Consider the following 26,268-nt stretch of genomic DNA (forward strand, 5'->3'; position numbering starts at 1 on the left):
TATAAAATGATAGAACCTCTATAATATAATACAGAAGGAGACATCTAAGCAATTTGGGGATTGGTGGTGACCTTTTAGGTACAATCTCTGAAAGAAACAAATGATAAGATGGACTTGTTTTTGGAGATGAAAAACTCTCCAAAAAGCACTAACAAGAGAATGAGAAGACAAGGCACAGATTGGAAAAATCTATTTGCAAAAGACCTGTCTGAGGACTATTTTGTAAAATGTACAAAGAACTCTTACAACTTGGAAAAAGGAAATGCAAAACTTGATTTAAAAAAATCTTATTAAGGACCTGGGGAGATTGTTCAGTCAGGAAATAGCCTGGCGCCCAAGCATGAAGATCAGAGTTTTGACCCCAGCACCCACTAGAAAAACATGGTGACATGTGCCGGGAATCCCAGAGCTGAGGAGGCAGGGCCAGGCACATCCTGGGTACTTGCTGACCAGACAGCCTAACTGAATCAGCAAGCCTCAGGTCCCAGTGAGTGAATGGCTCTGAAGAACGGCATTGAGGCTGACCCCTCGCTTCCATATGTGCCAGAATTTCAAAAAGCTTTCAAAGGTCAACCAAAGAAGAGACACAATGGCAACAGTAAGACAAAATGCTGCGCGTCCCATTTCACCAGCAAGCTACGAATGAAAACCACAGTAAGATGCCACTCTGCAATTATGAGAACTCCAAGTCCTTGATGCCACGTAAACAGCAGGAACTCTCACCTGTTGCCGGTGGAAATAAAACAGCGCCGCCACTTTGGGAAGTAGTTTGGCAGTGCTCATAAAACTGAAGATGTCCTTAACGTGAAACAGCAATTACACTAGTTTCTGTATTCTTTGTCCAGGGTGTGTTCAGTCATCCTAAAAACTGCCTCATCCTTAGCCATCAGGAGTGGCTTTTGGAGGAAGGCCAAAGGGATCTATGGATGACATGGCCTAGATGAGGAAGTAAAGTGTCACATATACTCACAGTAAAGAAACCAGAAAACTGAACCAACGGTGTCCATGATTTATACAGAAGAGACGATGCAGGGCTTATTTTACAGGTAGGAAGAGGTGCTGCCCACTCATCTGCTCTTGGACTCCAAGGACCTGAGCTGGACAGTGCTGTCCTCACCTTGAAGCACCCGCCTGACACGAATTCCACTGTTATCTGTGCTCCTTCCCCATCTCACAAGGAAGCACACAGCATCGCTGGAAACCCCAAGCAGCCAAGTTTCAGTGTGTCTGTCATTCTACCTCAGTTCTTCTTGAGAGGTCACTACAACAACAATAAAAACAACAACAACACAGCAACACAGAAAACCTGAGCCTGAGCCCAAACTCTAAAACATCTGCTAATTATCCACTGAGTCAAGACACAGAGATGATGCATCTCCCAGTCCCAGTCAGGCATTATGGCCTCCCCACAACCACACAGCAGCACCATTGGTAGAAACACAGATGGAGCCATTTCCTAAAGATGGGTATCTTCCCTGCATTCTGGGTAGCTGGGACCAGAAGAATATGCTACTTGTGGTGACCCCAGGCTCTTCCTATGGCCATAGTCAGGACCAGAGGGGTCACTAAGAGGTTTGCCACCTTCCCTGGGAAGAGTTGCATTTCGGGTCAGCTATGAAGGAGGCATGAAGGTTGATGCAGAGCAGCGACTCCATGGTGAACACAAAAGCTGCTGAGAAGGCCAAGTAGCCCCCTCTGTAATCTGTAAATAGCAGAAAGATGTGGACAAAACTCAACCCAAGATGGCACAAACAGCAGGTGTGGATTAGATGCTGACGGCTGGGGTGGAGAGAGCAGGGGGCCCACACAGCAGTGCACACCCGACCCACCTGGCTGAGACTGCCACACACAGTGGAACTGGGAGGTGTACAAATGGCCAGGGCACAGTTCGGCCAGGTCTGGTTGACAGACACCTAGCTGCTCCATGGCCCTCGGAAGTATTGCCTGAAGGTACACGCTCAGCCACAAGGAGCTGCCCAGGAACAGAGGAGAGAGGCTGCCTGGTCTGGGGACTTCGGAGACTGGTCTGCCTCTGTTTCTCCCCTTCCCCTCACGTCCTCTCTGTATGCTGTTCCATATCTGTGTCCTGTAGAAAACACAACACACAGTAATGGACAAATCCATGGTTCTTATCTCAGAGCTGACACATTATTCTGACACATACAGCTGTCACAGAACCACCTTATATAACTTGTCAAGGGGAAGTCCTTGAGCTCTTGAAAATCATCTTGTGTTCAAACTGCAAAACAAACAAAAACATCCCCAAAGGAAACCAATACCTGGAGAGAAAGGGGATAGATGTTGATGTGTGTGAACAGGGCTGCCCTGGGAGCCTTGCTACTCTCTTCTTGCTGGGAAACAAGCCCAGGCCACAGACTGTGTGAGGAGCATGCTGAGGGGCCACTGTGATATGCACTGACTTCTGACCTCTGTCCTCTCTCATATCTATGGGTGCCTGGGCACTGCTGGGTAGCTTCTCTGCCCTTAGGTCTCTACTGGGATCCTCCTATGGGCACATCTGCTGTAGCTGGACTGGGTGAAGGTTCCAGAGGCCTCACTTGCAGAGTTGAGCCTGGGAAGTGAGCGGGCTGGACTGCCTTGGTTCTCCTCCATGTGACCTCTCCAAGCAGATGAGCTAGATGCCTCCAGTACGGCAGCGAGGTTCCACAATATAGGGAGAAGTATGTGGTGAGGAGGACTCTGGGAGGCTGACTTACTGGGACAACAGGCACAGTCTCCTCAGGTTGGGTTGTGGCAGAGCACTAGACACTCAAGAGATGTGGGGGCCTGTCTTAGTTAAGATTTCTATTGCTGCGATGAAGCACCATGACCAAAGAGCAAGTTGGGGAGGAGAGGGCTTATTCAGTTTACACTTCCACATTGCTGTTCATCACCAAAAGAAGGCAGGACAGGAACTCTAACAGGACAGGATCCTGGAGGCAGGAGCTGATGCAGAAGCCATGGAGTGGGGCTGCTTACTGACTTGCTCTACATGGCTTGCTCAGCCTGCTTTCTTATAGAATCCAGGACCAGCAGCTCAGGGATGGCACCACCCACAGTGGGCTGGGCCCTCCCCAACTGATCATTAATTGTGAAAATGCCTTACAGCTGGATCTCATGGAGGCATTTCCTCAGCTGAGGCTCCTTCCTCTCAGATGACTCTAGCTTGTGTCAAGTTGACACAGAAAACCAGCTAGTCAGTACAGGGCCTTTGTTGCTAGGTGGAGTTTAAGATGAGTGTCCACATACAGATTCCACAACCAGGTACGAAGGCCACAGGAACTTCTGTTGACACTGTCTCGGTATCTATTAGTGGTCATTCTCTGCCACCCCATGACATGACTTGCAGCGGGGCAGACCTGATACAGGATGTTCCAGAGCCCTGACCATGCCTGGACTTTCATCAGTTCCAAACGCAGGGAGCACTTTAGTACACAGGGGCAGATCTGCTGTGGAGGTCACACAAATAGGAGTCGTTGCTTTGATACACTGCTCTTCAGAACAACATTCGTCTTGGTCAATGCATAGGGTTGGTGCCAAGGTCCCCCGTCAGTAGCCTGCTTGGACGTTATTGATTTGGCAAGTGGGGATTGCTTTTGCTTTGAATGAATTGGGAGTTTGTGAGTTGAGACATTGTTTCCTCATGACTTTCAAGTCTTACATTAAGCCTCACTTCCCTAGGAAGTCCTTTAGAGTATATATTATCATTATTTTATAGCCATGTCCCATTTTGCTCCTCTTTATTTTAACATGCGGGACTCTTCCTAATTTCTCGTCTACATCCCTAATGCCCAAGGGCTCTGGGAATCGAAGAAATCAGAATTGGACTCATTTCCATCTAAGAGTGCCTGCACCATGGTATTAAAACTGAAGATTGACAGATGCTTTACCTCTTAACTTCCACCACGTCTCCCTCGCCACTCTTTATCTTTGAAACTGCTGACTAAAAAGTGAAAGGCCACTGACCTGATCCTCTCTGACGAGGCCTTAAATGAGAACTGTGTTATAAGGGGCAAAGGCCACTACATGTGGCATTTGGCTGGGATGATACAACCCCTGCCATCTTCATGTCACTCCATGGTCAGCTAGAATTCTAATCCTTGGAGCATCAAGAAAATTAATTTAAACTTTTGTTCCTTCTATAATAAACCCTCAACCAACTTCTCCAGGTTAGTGCTGATTCTGGGAAGTCTAATATGTTGCTAGGTCATCGCCCAGGCTGGTTTCCTGTTTCTTGGACCTTTCTGAGTAGTGTGTACTGCTCTTCTGGTAGCTGTTGACTTAATGTTTTATCTCCTCTCAGCCTTTTCCATTGCCAGCCTTCTCTCCATCCTGGCTTACCTTGCCCTACCCCATTTTCATCCCTTCTTCTAAGTTAAAAAGGTATTCCTGTAGAATTATTTTTTTGGAAATTTGCCCACGTTTATTGACGTATAATTTAGCTACATTAAACAGTATATTTAAAGCATACCATTTTATTGCGTCTGACATTTGCAATGAGCACATCTCAAGCAATATTTCAACCACCTACCTTGGAAGTTCTTTGTGCCCTTTTTAGTCCGTTCCTCCCTCCCTCCATCCCCACACAATCACTGGTACATTGTCTGCACACGAACAGTTTCTATTTTCTGGCGTATATATGAATCATGCAGCATGTTCTCTTTTTGCCTGGCTTCTTTCATGTGGTGAACTGATGTTGACTTTCTTTTCTGTTGTTGCTTTGGTTAAATAGTTTGCCTTTATTGCTCAACAATATTCCAGAAATGATTTTTCTTTTTTTACTGCAGTACTTGTTTCCGATTGCTATCATGAAATACCTGGAGTGAGGTACTTGTGAAGAAGAGGTTTATTTGGTGCACAGTTTTGGAGCCATCAGGGAATAGTGCTGGCATGGCTGTCTTCTCAGCAAGACCCCCTGACACACGGCATCACAATAGCAGAAGGGGGTAATCCAGAGACTGGGAGCCACAGCAAGAGGAAGAGCCAGAACTGATTTTATTATAATAACCCTCTCCAACGGCTGACTCAGGGTCCTTCAAAGAGCCCCTTGTCCCTTTAGTAGGTGGCACCTCGCAAGAAGTGACATCTAAAACTTAAAAGTCCACCACTGCCCAACATCACCACCCTGAGGGCTAAGCTCCCAGCACTTGAACCACTGGAGGACACACTCAGACCAAACCTAAACAGATGGACTTGAGGTTGTTGATCTTTGACTACAACGAACCTACAAACACCCTTGTAGAGGATTTGGGGCTTTGTGCTTTCGTTTCTCTTTGGCAAGCACCTGTAAGTGGAGTGGCTGAGTTGTACGGCAAGTGCCCTTTTAACTTTCAAGGTACTGTCAAGCCGGTCTGCAAAGTGGTTGTACCAACTTCGGCTCCCACTAGTGACGTGTGGACGGTTCATTTGGTTTGTGTTTTCACCTGTTTGGTCATTGATCATCGGAAATTTCCATCTTGGGATGTGTGCACTTGCCCAGGTGTATCCGGTGCATTCCTGCTCATCTACCTGTTGCCTCCCTTTCTTTTTTCCTCTCTCCCTTCTTATTTTTTTTTTCCCCTCTGGGCATTAGTGAGATCAGCATGCCTGGGAATAAAGCCCACAGGGAGAAAGGTTGGCAGCAGATTGGAGGGAGACAGGTTAGCCCAGGCCGGTGGTGACGATGCAGGCCTGCTTGAGGTAAGGTGGATTCCATAACTACTCCCCAGGAACCAGGACACCCCCCTTTTGTTTAAGCTCATCTGACTGGGGTGCCCTTCACTTGTAGTAGTGAGGGTCCTAACATCTGTAGCATTTCGCCAGGCCTGGGCTGCCACTCACCTCACATCTGAATGCCTTATGCTGGCATTCAAATCAAAAGCCTCGGACAGATAGTTGGGCTAAGATCTATTCTTTCAGGGGTCACTAACAGCCCTGGGCCAAAGTATCCAACGTACCCCCATATCACTGCCACACTGCAGGGTTTGTTTAACCAAATACTCCTGCTTCAGGTATCCAGTGTAACACATCAGGCCCTTTAATCTTTAACTAAATTATCATTTCACAATGTGATCCAAAAACTTTTGGAAAGCAGCCTGAACTTCCCAGGATCATTTCCTTCCGTTTTAGTGATTAGATTTAATACTTAACAAAAACATGCCCTCATTTTCTCTGAGAGCTAAATCTGCAAATAGCAGCATATGTACAACGTTTGTGAACACGCAGGAGGCAAGCCCCCTTCCAGTGACACAAGGTTCCCAGGCACTCCCGGATCAATGTGAGGTCTTTCTGAGTAGAGGAAAGGTCTCAAAGTGGCGAGAGAATTGAGGTAGATCCCGTTTGATCCCCTGTCGGAGACTTTCAGGAGCCCTGGACTTGCTGGGTAAGCCTACCTCACCAGAAAGACTCCAGCTTGCCCCAGGCGGCCTTAAACAGCTCCACCCAACAAAAACAGAGCTCCTTCAGAGCCTAGGTTCCAGAAAAGCAGACAGGCTCACCAACTCCCTGTGAGCCATCCCTACTGCCCGCCCAGCCGCTAAGCCCCGCCCTCGACCCCGCCCCACCAGGTTTCAATGGCCACGCCCTCTGGCGTTGGCGCTCCGCCCCTGCGTGGGGAGGCGGGAGGCGGAGTTGGCGCGGAGGAGGCGTGGCCTTGCCGGCGGAGGCGCGGGCGGGCGAGCGGGCGAGCCCCGACTTTGGCTGTGACACCCACGGCTCGCAGCGGTGCTGCTGCGCGGCGCGGGCTCAGGACGCGCTCCACCGGACCCCGCGCCCTATTTGGGCACCGGACTTTGCCGGATCAACGCAGGGGCGACGCCGCAAGTCTTGGTGCAGCTTCGGGGGCCGAATTTCGCCGCCGCTCCTGCGGCTTCTGAACAAGCCCTGCTTGCTCCCGGAGAGCGGCACGGAGAGTTTCCCCCCCGCACAAGGAGCCGGGACGCGCCCGGCGAGCCACGGGGGACCGGGGACCGACCCCAGCAGAGCGGCGGAGAGGTGGGGCGGGGATCAGAGGGCCGGGGGTGGGTCCCTGAGCCCCTGCTTGGTGTCTGCGCCCGCTTGCTCAGCTCTGAGTTCCCAAGTTCCAGTGCTTTGGGCGCAGAGGGGCTTCGTCTTCTTGTCTGTCTGCAGGAGCTCCGGTGGGGGTGTCCGAAGTGAGGAGGTGGCTCCTTCGCTGCCAGAGCTGAGAGGCATGGGACTAGTGGGGATAGCTCTCATCCCTTTTTGGACCCTGTGAAATAAATACTCCGAGGAAAACCCACGGGGGGCAGCCTCACAGCGTCTGCATTTTCAGGAGTTGACCTGTCCCCCACCAGTTATGAACTAACACTACAGGAGTGCTAAGGGTTGATTGATTAACTTCAGTCAATTTCCATGTCAATTTCTAGGTGTCCCAGCAAAATTTTGAACATTAGCCATGGAAGATGTGATGTTTGTCTGCAGCAACTTCCTCGATCCGTAAGTCCTGCAACCTTCCATTCTTTTGTGCGCTTATAAAGGCTCCTGGGCTTCTCTATCCAGAGTTGTTCTGTGTTGGTTGGCCATGGGGAGCACCCTGGGCTGCCATCGCTCTATCCCCAGAGACCCCTCGGACCTGTCACATAACCGTAAATTCAGTGCAGCCTGCAACTTCAGCAACATCCTGGTGAATCAGGAGCGGTTAAACATCAACACTGCCACTGAGGAGGAACTGATGACCCTGCCTGGGGTGACACGTGCAGTGGCCAGAAGCATTGTGGAGTACCGAGAATATATCGGTGGCTTCAAGAAGGTGGAAGATCTAGCGCTGGTCAGCGGTGTAGGGGCCACCAAACTGGAACAGGTCAAGTTTGAGATCTGTGTGAGCAGCAAAGGTAACTCTGCTCAGCACTCTCCCAGCTCCCTGAGGCGGGACCTGCTGCCTGAGCAGCAGCCTCATCACCTGGCCACCACTGTGCCCCTCACTCCACGAGTCAATATCAACACAGCCACCCTAGCTCAGCTCATGAGTGTCCGAGGCCTCACAGAGAAGATGGCTGTCAGCATCGTGGACTACCGCCGGGAACACGGTCCTTTTCGCAGTGTTGAGGACCTGGTGAGGATGGATGGAATCAATGCCGCCTTCCTGGACAGAATAAGACACCAGGTGTTCGCAGAGAGGTCCAGGCCCCCATCTACCCACACCAACGGAGGTCTTACCTTTACTGCCAAGCCTCATCCCAGTCCCACCTCTCTGAGCCTCCAGAGTGAGGACTTGGACCTGCCACCAGGGGGGCCCACACAGATTATCTCCATGAGGCCCTCAGTGGAGGCCTTCGGAGGTATGAGGGATGGGCGGCCTGTGTTCAGGTTGGCCACCTGGAACTTGCAGGGCTGCTCTGTGGAGAAGGCTAACAACCCTGGAGTCCGAGAGGTGGTGTGCATGACGCTTCTGGAAAACAGGTGAGGACAGGAACCACCAAGGGTGTTGGAAGTAAAGACAGCTGGCATTGCCTCCTCCAAGGACACAAATGAGTGGATCCTTTAGTGGCAAGGGAGGGGAAAGAGCGTTTAATCCACGCTCCTGAGGTCCCAGCCGGTGTTCTCACCTAGAGCTGATTGCCGTGCAGTGGACCCCTTCTAAGTGGAGGCCAAGTGGGTGTAGGATCTGCTTTGGAAGGTCGTTGATTCACGGGGCTCCACAGAGTTTAAACTGATTTAGGGATTCAGGTTGGGAACTGAGGTATAATTTTGCGTGTAAGGAAAAAAAACCCAGTTTTTAAAAGTTGTCTTAATGGGAAGGAAAGTCATGTTTTTCCCATCAGATACACCTGTTGGCATGCATAGAGCCCTTGTATTTGCAAACACATACACTGCATTTGCCAGGGTGCTGTGAACAGAGCACTCGGCACTTGGAACCTGAACTTGGCCTTTAGCACGCTCCGCTCCTTCTCCTGTCCTGTAGCCAGAACAGGCCAGTTCAGGCGTGGGTACTTGGCAGATTGTTGCTTCTGAACTCAAGGAGGAAAAACTGGCAGGTGGGGCCAGTGGGAGAGAACGTTTCTAATAGTCACACAATCCCTGCTGTAGGAACATCTGCTAACTCCCCCCCACAGCAGAACAGTACATCACGGCAGGAACTCCTGCAGCTTGTAAAATAGTGTGCAGCGTAATGCCGTTAGCTCCTTTCTGGGTCAGACATCCTCGGATCCCGACCTTCAGGAGTCTGGGGTGCAGTGCCCAGGGGTCCTTGTTACCTTCCTTTGAGGAGGCTGAGCTGCTTGGCGTCTGGAAGCGAGATGTGAACTCTCGGTGGGAAATCAGCGTATTGTGGCAGGTCATCAGGACAAACCAGTGAGCAGAAAAGCAGGTCACAGCATTTTCTTGGCACTGTCCCATGGCACGGTCTCATCACCTCGGGGAGAGAGGACTGCATGGTGGATAAGTGCCGTCCTCAGGATCAGGACCAGGAGACCGCTGAGTGCTCTTCCCCGGCCAGGCTTTACTGTCTGTCTGTCACCCCAACTCATTCATTCTGCAAACTCATCTTGTTCACAGCCCCATCAGGGTGGGATTGCTAACACTGCCCCTTCACAGCTGCTTGGGGGGACGGTGGCCGGCACACCATTGCTGAATTCCCATCGGGGGCTTTCATAAGGCCCAGTGTGACGTAAAGAGAGGAGCGAGTCAGGGTCTGAAGGCTCTCAGTGGGACCACAGCCTGGGTAGTCCTTGTCCATTTATTTCATCAGTGTTCTTTGGCATGTGGCCCCTGTACTATTCCCTAGGAAGCCCTGAGTGTCAGGTCCCACTCCCCCGACCCCACCCCTGCCCCATGCTTCTGGTGTGTTCTAGAGCTTGAGAAGCACCTGGGTTGGGCCATCTCTGTACTTCTGAATTTCTTTTTCAAGACCTTCCCCATGTAGTGGCATTTGTGTTATGATTTTGTGTTGAGCATTTTCGTGACTTTGTCTCCCAGCCTTTGATTTGTCCTGGTCATCCCTGAAGTTATTTGTTCCCATAACGTTCAGTCTGGTCAGGAATTGAGGGCCTTATCAGTTTCTAGGACATAGGAACATGGAGAGTGGGAGATGGGAGGGTAAGAACTGGACATGGGTCTGTGGTCCCAGATATGCAGGAGCTCCTCAGGCAGCTGGCCTGGCTCTGTATAAAGCATGGAGCCACCAGGGGTTGCTTGGAGAGGGGCAGTAACAGATCTTGTCTGGTGTGGAGTCCTTGGGGTTTTTGTCTTGTTTTGATTTTTGGATTTCTTAAAATGTTGAAGACACTTAGCTGCTGACTTCAGGCAAGTTCACCCAAACCCAAGGTGTCGAAGGGAACACTTGTAATAAGCAATGGGAAGGTGACCTCCATTCCCACTAAATTCTCACACTAGGCTACATGTATGTCCTATGAGTTAGTGACTCCTTTGGCCTGATCACAGGGCAGTCAGTATTCTGAGGACTCTTAGCACATAGTTAGTGTCTGGTAAAACCTAAGTAATAGGCTTAGAGTGTGATCCGTGCAAAGCTGGGGTGGGTGATTTGCCTGTGTGGCTGTCCTAGGGCACCAAAAGCTGTCTCAGAGTCCTTAAGGACAGGTGGCATTGCCCATGCTCCAAGAGCTGTGTGTTCATACTGATTCACAGAAGTTTCTCAACATCCCGGGAGCTCCCTTCGCTCATAACAGGAAGCATATTTAGTGTGAGCAAGAGTAGGTGCGGGGAGTTTTCCAGGTGGTTCTGATTCTCATATGTGGATATGTGTAGTAGAAGAGTGCCTTGAGTTTAGAGTGTGTCTTCATGTTGTATGACAGCTCCCACATCCGTTTGCCCCGGTAACTATAGAAAGTAAGGAATATTTCTTTACTTTTGTTAGATATTCTCCAACTTTGGGCTAGGAAACAAGAGACGGGAGTTAAGCCACTTGCCTCTGAAACAGCTCGTTTGTGACTAACCTGGGACAGGGACCAGGACCAGCTGACTTTATAGCGTGCACTTTACAAGCATGATGTTTGCTTAGGCATAGCACCTGCATGCCGCTTCTTGGTTAGGTGCCCCACGCTGTACTGGACCAAAGGTATTTGCCAACTCCTTTGCCAGTCACAGGTGTTAAATCCATTAGAAAGGCATTATAAAGCAAGCCTTGGGTGGTTTTGCAGTGGGCATGGCTATCTCTTAGCTTCCTTTCTGTGAGTTTGCTCAAGCATGTGCGTTTCCTTAGAGAGAAGTTACCTGTGTGGGAACCGGAATCTTTATTGCCCTGATGTGCTGGCAGTTTGATAGAGGGACATGTCTGAGCCAGAAGAAACTGTGTTTTGCATGGGAACCCTAAGGTAGGACCTCTCAGAGCTAGATAATTAAAGTCGCCAGGAGCCTTCGGGGACACCATGCTGTGGAACGTGCCCGTGCACTGACGGTTTCATCAGATTCATTTGCCAACCTTTGGTCTTAGGCAATGTTCTTCCTCCTTCAGTATTCATGGAGCAAGACTGAAAGAGGAATGCTTCTGCTAAAGATCCTTGCAAAACTCGGTGACAGCGTGAGGAAGGATCCTTGCGGGTTTGCTTATTTATTGCTGAGTAGTCATTCTATCATAAAGAATTGCTTTGGTTTCTGATGATAACTGCAAGGAAGAGCTGACAGATAATCTTCAAAAGAAATAAGGAGATTTAGCATCCCACTTACCTGTTTTTACCACATTCTGTATCATCAGGAAACGGGTGTCAAAGTAGTTAGCTTCTTAATGGTTTCAACCTTATTTCTTGCTGAGTCTTCTCCGGCAAAGCACAGGTAGATTAGTGCCTGCAACATGTACAGTAATCAAAACAAAACCCACCGGCAACAGGTTTTAGTCTGTCAGACTTGATTAGTGGGATCAACATAGATAGAATTCATCTTATCACTCGATTCATTCACTGAAAAATACATATTGAATGCTCACTTGCTGTGTAAATGTATAAACACAGTTCAGGGATCAGCTTGGCTCACCTCCATGACAGAATTAAGTAAATGTCAGTCACTCTTTTTTTTTGCTAACTCACAAAGACTGATTTGGTATCTGATTGTATTTTTTCCATATGAATAATCAGCTTATGTTGGGGAATTAAAGAGTAGATAGATGAACCAAATATAATATCCAGGGGCAAAACTGTTCAACAATCCTCTTAAAGTAGACACTTGATACCTCTTTTGATAGCTGTGGAACCAGAGGCTCAGAGGGTTGAGGTGGTATTTCAGCGGCCTTCAGAAATATAGATGCTGGAGCCAGGATTTGAAGCTAGGCATTTGTCTGATTTCAAAGCCAGGAGTAGGTGGGTATTTTACTAAATTCAATATGTCCTTCCATGTCCTATTTCTGACCCGAGACCACAGTTCATTGCTTCCTCCCTGTCTCGGGTCAAGCATCAGGGGTTTGGGAGAAAGATGGCTTCACTAAAGTCCCTGAAACTGTCTCAGCCTCAGGAGGCCTCCGTGCCTTTTCCTGCTTTTGTTCCTCCAAAGGATGGGGTGGTAGCCAGATGTGTGCAGCAAATTCAGAGGACGTCAAGGCCTCTCTGCTTGGCCCTAAGTATGAGTTTGAGACCTTGGGCTCCACTCCAAGGTGGAGTTCCTGTTTGCAGAGCCAAGGAATTCTGGGTCATTTCCAGACAGAAGGGTGGTCTACACGAAGACTGTCGTGGATTTATAAGAAGGTGGGGTGAGTCAAGGGAGGTCTCAGTGTGGGTATCAATCACTCAGGGTTATTTCACAGAAAGGAAAAGGGTTATGTTTGTTTTTCAGAAAGGTTGAATTTCTTTGGGGTCTAATGTCAAGGTCCTGTGGAGGTTTGATACTGTTGATTTTTCCAGGTGACTAAACATTCTTTCAGGAGTTGTGGGTTTTGTTTTGTTTTGTTTTGTTTTGTTTTTTTTTGAGCTTTCTCTGCTCTTTCAGGCAAAGCCAGTGCTTTGCTGGAACTCCCCTTCTGGGTAGGGAGATAAGCGTGTCAGCACCCAGGTACCTAACTTCAGGTAGGTGCAAAGGCTGAAGATGATGGAGATGAGGCAAAGGGAAGCTGGTTTAGATAAAGGGGGGGTCAGAGGAGGCCTTGTCCAAATGCTGGAGGATGGCAGGGAGCCAGGTGTGGAAAATCTGGGGTAGCAGCAGAGGCCACTGCAGCCTGAATGAGTTGAGCTTTGGGAGCTGTAGAAGAGGCTGTTGTTGCTTCAGGTGTAGTGACTGGGGAGGTGAAGGACTGACTTAGAGGTAAAAACTAAAGGGATTTGTCTGTGTTTGGGATGGTCTGAGGACTGGGTGGTGACTTGTTTGAAACCCTTTGAAATTCCTGGAATACAGGCTCAGGGGCATTTCAAACATTCTGGGGCCAGCTGGTATGTTTCTGCACTGTGTGAACAGGACACAACTCTCTGACCTTACCACTCCTCCCTGTGTACACTACACTCTGGACAAGGGGGAGGGTTTTGGGTACCCACAGCAGTTTGAGGCTATGGCCTGACCTCTGCCCCAGAGCGGCATCTGGCAAGGCCATATATGCTTTTAGCATCAGTGACATGTAGAACAAAGTCATGCTTAGGGATTATAGGTAACTTTTCATCAGAAGATATTTATGTTAATTTATATCCTTGTTGATTGAACACCTACTCTAAGCCTATTCCTCTGTGAGGTGAGTGGCACAGAGACATGCTCTGTGTTGAGGGAACCGACAGTCTTGAAAGGAGATAGGAACCTAACAGGTAGTTATCAAGGCAATGTGCAATAGGAGAGAGGAAGTGAATATTCCCGAGAGCCCAGAGAGCACAGGGTACCAGTTTGCTTGGTTCCAGAGGGTATGTGGAAACCTCAGCCTTAGGGGACAGTAAGGACCAACTTGGGAACAAGCTCACTGGGAGGGATTTAGCATTTGACAGGGAGAGATGTGGGAACAATTGGGGCTAATAGTTAGCAGCCCCTGCATGCCTTCCCTTTCTGGTAGAGCCAAGGGCTGAAAGGGCCAAGCTGGGCTCTCTCTGGGCTTATAATGTATAATACTTAGAGACATAGAAAGTTTCTTCTAGAATAGGGTACCAGTAATTAACATCAAAGGCAGATGCCTTTATCATAATTCTTTGGGCCTTTTGTGGTAGCACATCTTTAATCCCAGCACTGGGGAAGCAGAGGCCAGGCAGATCTCTGTGAGTTCAGTGACGGCCCCTGGTCTACAGAGCAAGTTCTAGGACAGTCAGGCCTACACAGAGAGACCCAGCCTTTTTTTTAAAAACACACACACACACACACACACACACACACACACACACACACACACACACACATGAAAACGAAGTAACAACAGTAAAGAAAAACAAGTGTCTTAATCCATAAAAAAAAAAAATCTTTGCTAGTAGCAAATAAAATGATGCATTCCACCAAAGTTCTATTCACTCATCATGGATACCTCATCTGTGTGCCGTAGGGGCAGCGTGGTGGGATCCTAAACTCTAACTCTCCCTCCTCCCATCAGGACAGTGAGGAGATACCACAAAAATGCTGGGTGAAAGTTTCCTCGCTTTACTCCACGTAAGGCTCTCAGACCTTATTCTAGATCACAGTTATTGTGGTGCTGTGATGGATAGCTGCCACACACATGGATGCTGGTGGCTGGGAGCCTGTGGAGGGTATCCTAAAATAAACATGTCATGGAAAAGAAGTCTGGAGTCCTTCAAAGTCACATATAAAGAAACTCGTTTTTTTTGTTGTTGTTGTTGTTTTTTTTTTTTTTTTTTTTTTTTTTTCTTCTTCTTTCTATGGTTCTCTAACTAATGTTGGTTTGTGCTTATTCCCAACCAGCCCATGTTTCCTGAGGATTCTATTTTGGTCAGGCCATTACCTGATTAAGCTGTTAGGCTGGGCCTTTGATTGCGAGGCTGCTGTAAAGTCCTGAAATGGAGTGCCTCACCAGGGGAACCCTGCCCTCCTTGTCTGCGTCTCCCACATCCTTCTGGCCTCAGCTTTGTAATCTTTGCTGGTTCAGCATTGGAGGGCACATTGCTACTTTGTCTTTCTCAATTCAGGCTAAAAGCATGGCGTCTGAGAGGACGGTTTAAGGTAGATGGTATTGATCTAATAACTGGTTCAAAGGCAACCTCTCCTGAAGTTGTGTGAGCAAATCCAGTCCAACTTACATTTTTAAAAATGCCTTTTAAAGAAATTAACGGTTATTATTATTAATTTTTTTTATTAGGTAACCAGTTTCAGCATGATACTTTCTTGCGTGTGTAATGTGCGTGTTCACGTTCGCCACCCACCATTATTCTCTTGTCCCTCCACGGCTGTTTCCCAAACTGTCCCTTTCTACAAAGTCACGTCTCTAAAAAACTATCTCGATTCCACATTGGAGAGGAAACATGACGTGTTTGTCTTTGTGAGTTGGCTTGTTTCTCTTGACACAGTGATCTCCATCCAGTTCCATCCATTTTTCTGCAAATGGCACCAGTTCGTTTTCTGTTATTTTAAGTAGAAGAAAAAGCAAACAACTGTGGTCTGAAACAAGGATTGGCTTTCTTGGCCTTCTTGCTGTCTGTCAGCTGTTTCCTCTTTTCCCGTCTTGGTAGGAGTCGCTGCAGTGGCAGATCCGGGTGTCATTTTGCCATTTGCTCTTAACAAATGGCACAAAGCGATCTCCAATCTTAAACCTTCAAGTCTCACTTTAAATTGTAAAATCCTCCATGCCTCCTCCCTACTGGGTGAGGCTGAGGCTTTTGCCTCTTTGGTAGCGCCACATGTGCCAAGAACAAAACCAGATAACACTGGATGTACCGGGGCTGAGACCTGAGTCCAGCCAGTGTCACCTGTAGCCATCGTCTTTGTCCCTGTCTGATGGACATAAAGGGGATTGCTCAGGGAAGCCGAGACCTCTGTTAGGGTCACATGGCTTTTCATAGTGGACTGTGAATTATGGTCTCAGCAGTTAGTGTCTAAGTTTGGTAGTTAGAAAGTGCCTGTGAGTTCAGTAATCCTTATCACAGCCTGTGTCTGGACCAGCAGCTCCTACTACTCACTCTGCTCTTGAGTTCTTTCACTGTGTGGATACACAGTAATGCCATCATGCCAGTGAGTGCATGCATTTGCTCTGGCCTTTGCTTTTTCAAAGTGGAGCAAGGATATTTGTGAAGCAAACTGGGTGTAGGGCACTGTGGGTTTTTTCTTTTTATGACTTTTGAGTCTTTTATAGTTATCTTGCCCACATCTTTTTTTGACAGCAATTTCTTTTCTTTTTTGGTTTTTTGAGACAGGGTTTCTCTGTATAGCTTTGCGCCTTTCCTGGAACTCACTCTGTAGCCCAGGCTGGCCTCAAACTCACAAAGATCTGCCTGACTCTGTCTCCCGAGTGCTGGGATTAAAGGCATGTGCCACCACTACATGACCCTTGACAGCAATTTCTTACATAATTTGCTTTTATAGAAGAAGCCTTCCAAATATTCATCTTCATTTTCTTAGGAGCAACTTTTCTTTCTGTTCACATTTCTTGTTCAGGAGTTGGTGTCACATTTTAGGAGGTGGTCATAATGTGTGCAACTGGCATTAACAGTCTAGGGACGGATATAGTTGGCTCCCAGTAAGCACAGGATTCCCATAGGCATGGCTGACCCAGTCAGGAATGTTCAGTGTGCAATGGGTCTCCTCAGTCTGCATAGGCAGAGGAAGGGAACAGTCTGGTGGGTCTTTTGAGTTGAAGTTGCTGAAAACAAAACCAAACAAAACAAAACCACATCTGTTATGTGTGTAAAAATTACTAGTACCTACAGATGAACCTCAAAATACATTATGGTGGTACATACCTCTCATTTCAGCATTTGGGAGGTAGAGGCAAGAGAATTGTGAATTTTATTGAGGTCAACATGAGCTACATGGACTCTGTCTCAAACAGGGTAGGGAGGTTGCTGACTCTTGGCAGTAACTGAAGTTCTTGGCTCATTATGATTTTCCTTCAAAGGTGACTCAAAAGATGTGGCTAGTTATAAACTCACAAGTTGATTGTGCCAGTGCTCCAATTCTCTCTAAATGTATTGTTTCATCTCTCAGAAAGGTAAATAGCAATGAACTTTATTTTCTTTGACTTTAAACTTGTATTGGTCAACAGGTTTTAAAACAGTGGCTCTCAACCTGTGAGTCACAATCCCTTTTGAGGGAGGTTGAACAGCCCTTTCACAGGGGACACATATCAGGTATTTACATTACGATTCATAACAGTAGCAAAATTACAGTTATGAAGTAGCAACGGAATAATTTTATGGTTGGGGTCACCAGAATGTGAGGAACTGTATTAAAGGGCATTAGGAAGGTTGAGAACCACCCTTTTAAAATTTACTGCTTATGAAACCTGTGAATTATTCTGAGCTGGGATGGATTTTTAAGAAGGAAGGTTGGATTTGATGACTTATAAAATATTTTTCCGAGTTTTAAAGTTCACACAGTCTTTTTAAATGTTCTGAATTGAATTTAAAGTTTAACTTTTTAAAATATGGAATATGTGTGATATCTCTCTGTGGCCAAGGGGAGCTTTTCAGTGCCCATGAGCTGGACACAGCCAAATAGCAGGCAACATGACGGTTACTCATGACCTTGTATTATGGTAGTTTTGATGATTACACAGTTATAATAAAAATATAAGCCATTGTTAGATATTGCTAGTTTTGACTTAGAAGTAAACGTTTTTATCTTTCTAATTCTGGAGTAAACTTAATTGAAAAGTATCTAAGGTGATGGTTCAAAATGTCACCATATGCAACCACTTACCTACGAAAAGCAAGGATTTCTTGACATTAGCCAAACAAATCAAGACACAGAAATAACCTGGAGGATGAATGGGAGACAAGATTGCAAGGTTATCCATAAGCCCTGATTTCAGATATAATATTTTTTATTTATTTACATTTTTTTTTTTGAAACAGGGTCTCACTATGTAGTCCTGGATGGCCTAGAACTCTCTATGTAGACCTGGCTGGCTTCAAATTCTGCCTGCTTCTAGTTCCTGAATGCTGGGATTAAAAATGTGAGCCACCACACTGGGATCAGATACAGTATTTGTGTTCATCAGAACTATTGTGTTAGGCCAGGAGGGTGGAGTATTATAGTTCCAGCACTATGGAGCCGGAAGCAGGATTGGGTCCAAGGATTCTGTGCTCCATGGTGAGACCCTATCTTGTCTTAAGGCCTGCCTCTCTCCTGTAATAAAAATCACAGAAGAAAGAGGAAGGAAGGAAGGAAGGAAGGAAGGAAGGAAGGAAGGAAGGAAGGAAGGAAGGAAGGAAGGAAAGGAGGAGGGATAAAGGGTGTTTGTGTATGATATTTTGATTGATCAATTTTTTTTGAAAGCATTATATACTTAGATGTATACATTTCTTCAAAATCGCAGAAGTCTCTTCTATTTGGAGGCTTTTTCCACTAGGAAAAAAAGTGATCTCTATTTTCTGCTAAGTACCTGGAATTGTGAGAAGGGGCAGCCATATTTCTGTAGATAGGGTGTGTTCTAGTCAAGAAAGAGGGTTGCCATGATAAAGTTCTGTGAATTGGGAGGCCTAAACAACTGAAATTCATTGTCTCCATGCTGGAGTCAAGAACCCCCAGCCAGGGATTTAGCTGTTGACTGTGTTTTATGTTTTCCCCGTGGCTGGGTCACTGCCTTGTAGCTGACCTTCATCTCTCAGTGTTTTCACATGGCCCTTTAACCTATCCGAATCGCAATGGCCTCTCCTGGTGAGGACACCAGTCATATTGGATGATGGTTCATTTTGCCTTTACCTCTTTACAGACTTTTAACTTCAGATAGTCACATTGTGAGGTACTGTGGATTAGGACTTAGCATGCGAAATTTAAGGGGCTACCATTCAGTGTACAAGAAGATAATTTAGGAGGAACTGACCAGTGTGCCCTTTCTTGGCCATTTGTGAGGAAGACGCATCTCTGAATTTTTCTGGTGAAAAATTTCAAGGTATTCAGTGCGCAGATTGAAGCTGGCATCCAGTTACTGGGGTGGCGCTGACCTCTGACCTGAGGACAGCTTTCTTACGGTCTTTTGGGACTTGGGGTTAGTTTTCTCTGAACTGCCCTTCAGAGGCGCCAGCCTGGATATCCCTCTGGAAATCCATCAGTGCCCTGAAGCCTTGTGGTCCATCTCCACTCCCAGGCAGCGGCCTTCAGTCTGCCAACTTTGGCACTTGCTCTTAGCCCCAGGTAATTTTGGCACATGAGCTTTCCAGGCCCTAGTCACTAACTTCAGGTAGGATTTAGTGTCTGTCTGTTGTTTAGAACTCGGTGTCCTTTAGACCTGCAGTGAGATCCAGAGTGCCCGTGGTAGAGCCAGTGCAAGCTGACTTTTGTTAGTAAGTGCCCAGTTAAGGGCTCCCACCCGGATCTCCCCCGCCATAGCAGGACTGTACTGCGACTGCATGTATCCACCCTCCTAGACTGAAGGTTTCACGAAGGTAGGAGCTATGTTCAGGAGCATAGTTTTGGCTCAGCAGCACTAAGAGATTCGTGCAAGAATATGTGCTTGGTCACATTTATTATTTCAGTGCCACTGGAAGCGTTTTATATTCAGTAACTTTATTTTCACACTGACAAGTAGGTACAGTATGTCCATCATATACACAAGGACTTCCTTGCAGAATTTCAGCAAGCTTGCAGGGAGTCACTTGGTTGGTGAGCAGGGAGCCGGCCCAGTCTCCTTTATAAAGAGAGTTAGAGATTCTGTAAATGTGGAGAGGACACGGGAGGTCAAGAAGGGGACAGTTCTATACCTGGAGAGGTTGGAGAGGCAGCATGGGTTGTGGGGTGGCACCCTGTGTCTGTGAGGGAGCTCCAGGTGGTTGTCAAGTGGTGTGCAGGAAGTCACCCTGTCTGTCACAGTGAGGCCAGCAATGCTGGGCTGTGTGGTGGCTGGCTTTGTTCTTGTAATTGGAATATGATTTCCAGGCCATGCTGCTCACCACTGAGAAGTGACAGTTAGTTGGTTTTTATTATGTGTACAAGGTTGTCTGACTCTCACCCATCTAATTCCTGAGTGTGTTCACCGTTTCATAAAGACTCCGTATGCCCTAGCCGTCACTTCGTATTGCCTGGACTTTCTTCTTGTGGACACTTGGCTCTCTGTATTAGACTCATTGCACTTTGTGTGTTTCAAGCTTGCGCTATGACGTCACGTGTGTTAGCATTCTGTTTTTTCTTGTGAGCTGAGTATTATTTCGCTATATTGGTGGATGCTTTTTTTCCCTATCTTTTGGCTATTATGAACATATGTGAAGACATTTTTAAATGAAAGGTGTTTTTGGTGCTCTTGACTACCTACAGAGAGTCAGGTTAGCTGGGTCAGAATTAATTTTATGTTTAACGTTTTGAAGATCTGCCAGACTTTTTTCTAGAGCAGCTGAATCATTTTACGTTCCTATCCGCAGTGAATGAAGGCTTATGTTTTCAGCGTTCACATTCCTACCCACACGTATTACTGTTTTTTTATTTTTGATCATAGCCATTCTATTGGGTGTGAGTTCCATTTCCCTAACAATCAGTGATGCTTAGCATCTTCTCAAGTTTATTGGCCATTTACATCTCTTCTTTGGAGAGACATCTATATTTAGATCTTGGGATAGGTTGTTTTCTAATTTATCGCTAACCTGAATAAAAGCTACTGCACTGATGGCATGTCTTCTCCTCTTTTTTGTCACGTAGCCATGGAGTCTTTGCACAAGGACATAATCTGAAATAGTTTCTTTGTAATAGGAGGAAGTACTCAACAGCCTATGAAAACAAACCTCCACCTGGGAAGGTCTTGGCCGATTCTGGCTGGAGTAGTGTGTCTGAGCCGGGCTTTTAGCAGAGTCCTTCAGAGGTTCTGAGTGTCCTCCAACTTCACATTTAGGTTATATGTTTTGGATGGGAGTTTAACGCATTTATCTGAAGCCAGAATGTAATGCACAGTATGCCAGGGACTGTGGTCAGAAGTGAACTTCTGGAATCTCGCTACAGGACCTGCAGTTCCCAGTGCCTTGAAGCAGCACCTGCTACAGGATACTGGCCAAGCCATCATGCACAGATGAAATTACATACAACGTGTTTATTTCCTGATCCCTCTGAACCCCAGCTGTGGCAAGCTGAGTCATCCTCTTTACTTCACGGGACCTGTCATCAGCAGGGCTCCACTTCCCTTTGCTTTTGTGTTTAAAATGCCACTTCTTCTTCGTGCTCCCCCAGAGACTCTCAGTGTAGAGATACTTAGATGTCCTTAGACACATCATGTTGAGGTCCACAGAGGTTTTCTAGTGAGATCTGAGCTTGCTTTACACAGCAGGGCTGTATAAGGGGATGGATTGACCACGTGCATGGTTACCAGGTGTTTGGAAGGGTCTGCACTTGGCTGTGCTCGGGGGAGGTCTTTTGCTCCACCGCTTGGCATTTCTATAAATAGCCCTTTAGAAGAGACAAAAGGTGCCAGTGGGTTTTGACACAGGCCCTCCCAAGGCTATCTTGTGTATCTGTCTCTCTCCTCTATATTTCTATCTAAATATTTCTCAGTTCTCCCTGCTCAAGAGTACCCTGGGGGAAAAACTGGGGGAAGGTCTCCCACAACATCAGTGGGAATTCTGATAATGTTAATTCACAAAAGTATGTTCCTCGGAAGGCTTTGCACTCAGAAGCAGTTAGTTCACTCTGCATCTGCCACATTGATGCAGCCCCCCACTCCCATCTCTCATGGAGCTCTGTCCTAGTGTTTAATTGTCCTTTTCATCCCAGAGATCTCCCTCATGTAATCCTTTATGTGAGCTGCCATGTGGATGCTGGGAATTGAACCTGGGTCCTCTGGAAGAGCAGTCAGTGCTCTTAACCGCTGAGCCATCTCTCCAGCCTCTACATCCTTTATGTAGTAGCCTGTCTTCTGCAGTGGTAACAGAACACCTTAAACTGAGTAATTTATCTGGATAGAAATTTGCTTTGCTCATGGTTCTAGAGGCTAGGAGATGCCCAGGAATACAGTGCCAGCAGCTAGTGAGGACCATTGGGGCTGCAACATCCCGTGCTGCAAGGTTGAAAGGCAAGAGAGTAGAGAGGGCCGACTTGTGTTTGAAGAGACGACTCAGGGTTAGGAGCATGAATTTTCAAGCTTACTGCTAAACTGGAAAAAAAAAAAAAAAGATAACTGCACCGATTGCTTTACTTGCCCTCTTTCTTGCTGCTTAGTCATGGCATCATTGCCTCAGGATGTAATCTGGAATAATCTCTTTGTGGTAGGAAAAGGAGCTCAGCATCTTACCAGCTGGGAAAAACTCAGGGGCCTGAGTTCAGTTCTACCCACTCCAGGTGGCTCAGGATCCACTGTGACTTGAGCTTCAGGGGTTCCACCAACTAACACAATGACACATACACATAGTTTAAACAAAAAGAACCCTGCTGTCTTGATAGCCAATGCGCTCCCACGGCAATCAATCCTTCGTGAGGACAAAACTCTTTGGCCTCCTCAACAGTCATTCGACCCCACACCTTTCAGGAAGTGTGAAGTTCTTAACATCTGACCTTGTGGGGACACATTCAGACCATTTGTAATTCAGGACTAGTTTTCTAAAGCCCTCCTCAGTAGAAATGGAGACCAGGTGATCACACCTTCTGGGACGTTCTCTCATACATTTGAAGGCCCCATTTCTGTCTACTTCGTGTTTATCTCATATGCCGTTCCCATTCATTTCAGTTAATTTTACCCTTCGCCGTGCTTTCTATGTTTCTGATTTTAGTTTTGTGTGTGTTTGTGTGTGGTGTGTGTAGGTGTTAGTGTCGTTTTGTGCACATATGTGCATGGGCACACCATACATGGATGTTGGGTTTCTTTCTTTGGTTGCTCTCTACTTTGGTTTAATTAGACAAGGCCTCTCACCAAAACTGAAGCTCACGGACTCTGCTGGGCCTGTTGCCCAGGGAACTTCAGGGGTCTGTCCGTCTCTGCCCCTCCTTCCCCGTGCTATGGTTATAGTGTATCCCACCATGCCCAGCTTTTTACATGCGTGCTGGGGGTTTGAACTCAGGTCCCCATATCTGCCTGGCACTTTATTGACTGAGTCATCTTTCCAGCTTCTCAGGCTTTATATCTCTAAGAAACAAATGAATTTGTTTATTTATTTTTGTCTATACTCTAAACCTTAGATTTTCCAGGTATATTTTTGTATGACTAGATGCACAGATGCTAATGGACCTAGCAGAGAAGTCAAAACATATGCCGCTGGCTTCAAAGCAAAGAGACCAAAACACAGTGTGTCTAAATTACAAATGTGTAAATTTTAACTCAATTTTATTCGTGCAAAATAAATAGAGCAATGAGTCAGGCTTTATTACAGGTCTAACTTGAGATCAGCAACCTTTGAAATGATCTTTCATGGTTCAAATGGGATCAATTAATGGAGGCCTACCTTATAAACCTGTTTTGTCTCGTGTCCCTAGGTTTGTGTGTGTCTGACCATGGACATATGTTTGTATATGTCTCCACCCACTGAGTGTCTGGCTATGTGAGAGCTATAAATATGTCCGTCTTTAAAAATAGATCTTTATCTTTAGTGCTAATTACATCTCTGCTTCCTTCACTTTCTCAGTGAGTAAGTGTAGTTGGGGGAACCTGTGTGCAGTTGGCAGGATTCTGCCTTCTGACTAATTGTTTGCAGGCCCTCCTCTGCAGCTTGTTTTAGACGAGCCCGGTGGCACCTGGCATCCGATTTACTATTGATGCAACCCAGGTGGAAGCAGGGACTGTCTCTTGCTGTCTAGTGGCCTGGTGGCTGCTGGAGCCAGGGCCATTGACTTTGGCTCTTTGCATAGTTCAAGGCCAGACTGTACAGTGCAGTGTTCATTTTTTGTCTTTTTAGAACACTGGAGGGTTGTGTGAAACTTTTAAAACATAAAGCCATGTGAACAATGCTCTTGAGGTTATTGTGTCTTTACCTTGGTGCTGTTCTTTTGAATTCCCTCAGAGCTTGAGAAATCTCTTTCCTATGGAGACTTGGTGGACAGCAGTGCTCACCACCCACAGATGAAGCTCCTTTGCCCAGCACACAGTGAGTGTGTCCCTGCTGATCTGGAATTGAGGGACAGTGGCACCTGTTCAAAAGCATAGGGACTGTGAAGAGCTCCATTAGGCTGTAGGGACAGTTGACATAAGATGGAGGTCTTGAGCAGAGAGCAGAGACCTTATGGCTGGTGGCAGGGAGTGGTGGTGTCGAGAGCCGCTGCCTGTAGGACTGCCCTTGGAGGGTCCTGTGCAGTTTTGGTGCCTCTTTGAACCAGCCAGTGCTCGCTCTTGTTTCTTGCAGCTGTAACCCTTGGTGGATGTCCCCCGATCCACAGGCCCTGGACAATGCATCTATTTATTTAAGGTATTAGGGACTGATCTCAGGGTCTTCTGTGTGCCAGACAAGCACTCTGTCCCTGAGTTGTAGCTCCAGATCCTGGACAGTGCTTTTAAAACTCTCTTTAGTCAAGGACACCTTTCCTTAAGTGGAGTCTTATAGCAGTGGTTCTCAACATGTGGGTCTCGACCCCTTTGGGGGTCACACGACCCTTTCACGGGGGTCACATATCAGATATCCTGCATATCAGATATTTACATTATGATTCATAACAGTAGCAAAATTACAGTTATGAAGTAGCAATGAAAATAATTTTATGGTTGGAGGTCACCACAACACGAAGAACTGTATTAAAGGGTCACAGCATCAGGAAGGTTGAGAACCACTGTCTTATGGGGGAGAACACCACACCACACTGGTACAAGATGTGCTGCTCCAGCCTGGAGCTCAGGGAGTATGTGGGGGCAGGGGAGGCTCACCCATGAAAAGAAAAGCAAAATCCTGTGTGGACATTTTTTACCATCTGACATGATTTATCAGTGTCAGCCTGCCTCCCTGTTCCCATTACCAGGCTCTGTTCACTGCCAACAACCCATGGATGGTCATGGGATCATTTGCTGCTGGCTCATCAGTTTGTTTGCAGGCCCTTCTGCGTGCTATTTATGGCCTCCATCTTGGCCTTCTCTTTGTCGGATGATCCCTTTCACAGGCACGGGGGCTTGTGTGCTTTCCCGTGTGCAGACCATGCACAGGCGGGGCCCTTTGCAACAGAGGTGGTAGTCTTCCTCAAAATACAAACACATTCTTAAGGTTTGGCTTTAAAAACAAACAAATAAACAAATGCTATTATTGAACTAATTGGTAGGGGCAACACTGGCCCTTGCAGGTGAACAAGGCTGGGCGTTTATGGCAGGCTCTCTTGGCCTCAGTTCTATCAGCTCTGATTTTTATTTTATTTTTATTTTTCCAGAGCTGGGGACCGAACCCAGGGCCTTGCACTTACTAGCAGCTCTGATTTTTAAAATTTTACTTTTTGTATTGAAATGATTGCAATTCACATTCTCTTGATATTTTGGGGCAGCTCATTCTTTGTGGTAGGACTGGCCCATGTTTTATAAGATATTTAATGAAGCTTTGTCTTCCTCTCACTAGATACCAAAAGGATCCACATGTGATAACCCAGGATTTCTAGAAAGAAATCTCCAAAGCAATGTTCCCCGGGGCAGCACTGGTCCATGCCAGTGCTTTAAAACTATTTTAATGGCACAAGGAGTGGTGTGGGAACTTTAACATTACCTGAGTGATTTTCCCTGGCTGTAGGAGAGGGGAGGCAATCCGCAGGCAAAGAGAACCCCAATGCAGAGGTTATGGACCTGGGCCCTCAACTGGGCAGGGGAGGAGGTGTCAGGGGAGAGGTTCTGAGGGAGCACCTGCTGTGTCTCTGTGACATTGAAGTGTACATGTGGGCAGCCTCTTACAGGGCGAGCCAGGAGGCAATGGTGTTTTTGAGACATGGGGATGTGACAGGCATGGGACTAGGGATGGTGACAGAGACACAGGCAGAGTAGAAGACAGAAATGAGGAGGTGAGGCCGGAGTGCCTCCACTATCCTAGCTGATTGCTGGGACTTACTCTGTAGAGGGGTAACTGGGGACTACTGGTCTACCTTGCCGATTATGAGACTGGCTTGGGTAGGCATGTGAGGAGGCAGGGAAACTAAGCAAAGGCCTGAAGAAAGCCTCCTAGGAAAAGGTTTTGTGGGAGGGAGTGTCGAATAACTTGGAAGACAGTGAGTATTGGAGAGGAGAAGCCTGGAGATAATCTTTCCCTCTGAGAAAGGGCAGAAGTTTGGAAGGACAGGTTTTGTGTATGTGTGTTTTTTCCTCTGTGCTACCTTTTAAGGTAGGAAACATTAGCTTATGGAGGCCCAGTGGATGTCTCAGCAAGATGACCTCAGTTCCGATGCTCTGAGCCATCT

At 46.9% G+C, this 26,268-nt stretch overlaps 1 protein-coding gene across 1 annotated transcript in view; it reads left to right on the plus strand.

Annotated features, from left to right (window-relative positions):
• The first annotated feature begins 6,627 nt into the window (after positions 1-6,627).
• Positions 6,628-26,268, plus strand: part of Eepd1 (endonuclease/exonuclease/phosphatase family domain containing 1) — a 109,214-nt gene continuing 89,573 nt past the window's right edge. Inside the window, exons 1-2 of the mRNA XM_052755134.1 lie at positions 6,628-6,972; positions 7,365-8,397. Coding sequence (XP_052611094.1) covers positions 7,520-8,397 — 878 coding nt within the window. The 5' untranslated portion in view covers positions 6,628-6,972; positions 7,365-7,519. The remainder of the gene's footprint in view (positions 6,973-7,364; positions 8,398-26,268) is intronic.

The sequence above is a fragment of the Peromyscus californicus genome, unplaced genomic scaffold (assembly GCF_007827085.1).
Source record: "Peromyscus californicus insignis strain IS unplaced genomic scaffold, ASM782708v3 Scaffold_11__1_contigs__length_118956290, whole genome shotgun sequence".
In the NCBI taxonomy this organism is placed as follows: Eukaryota; Metazoa; Chordata; class Mammalia; order Rodentia; family Cricetidae; genus Peromyscus; species Peromyscus californicus.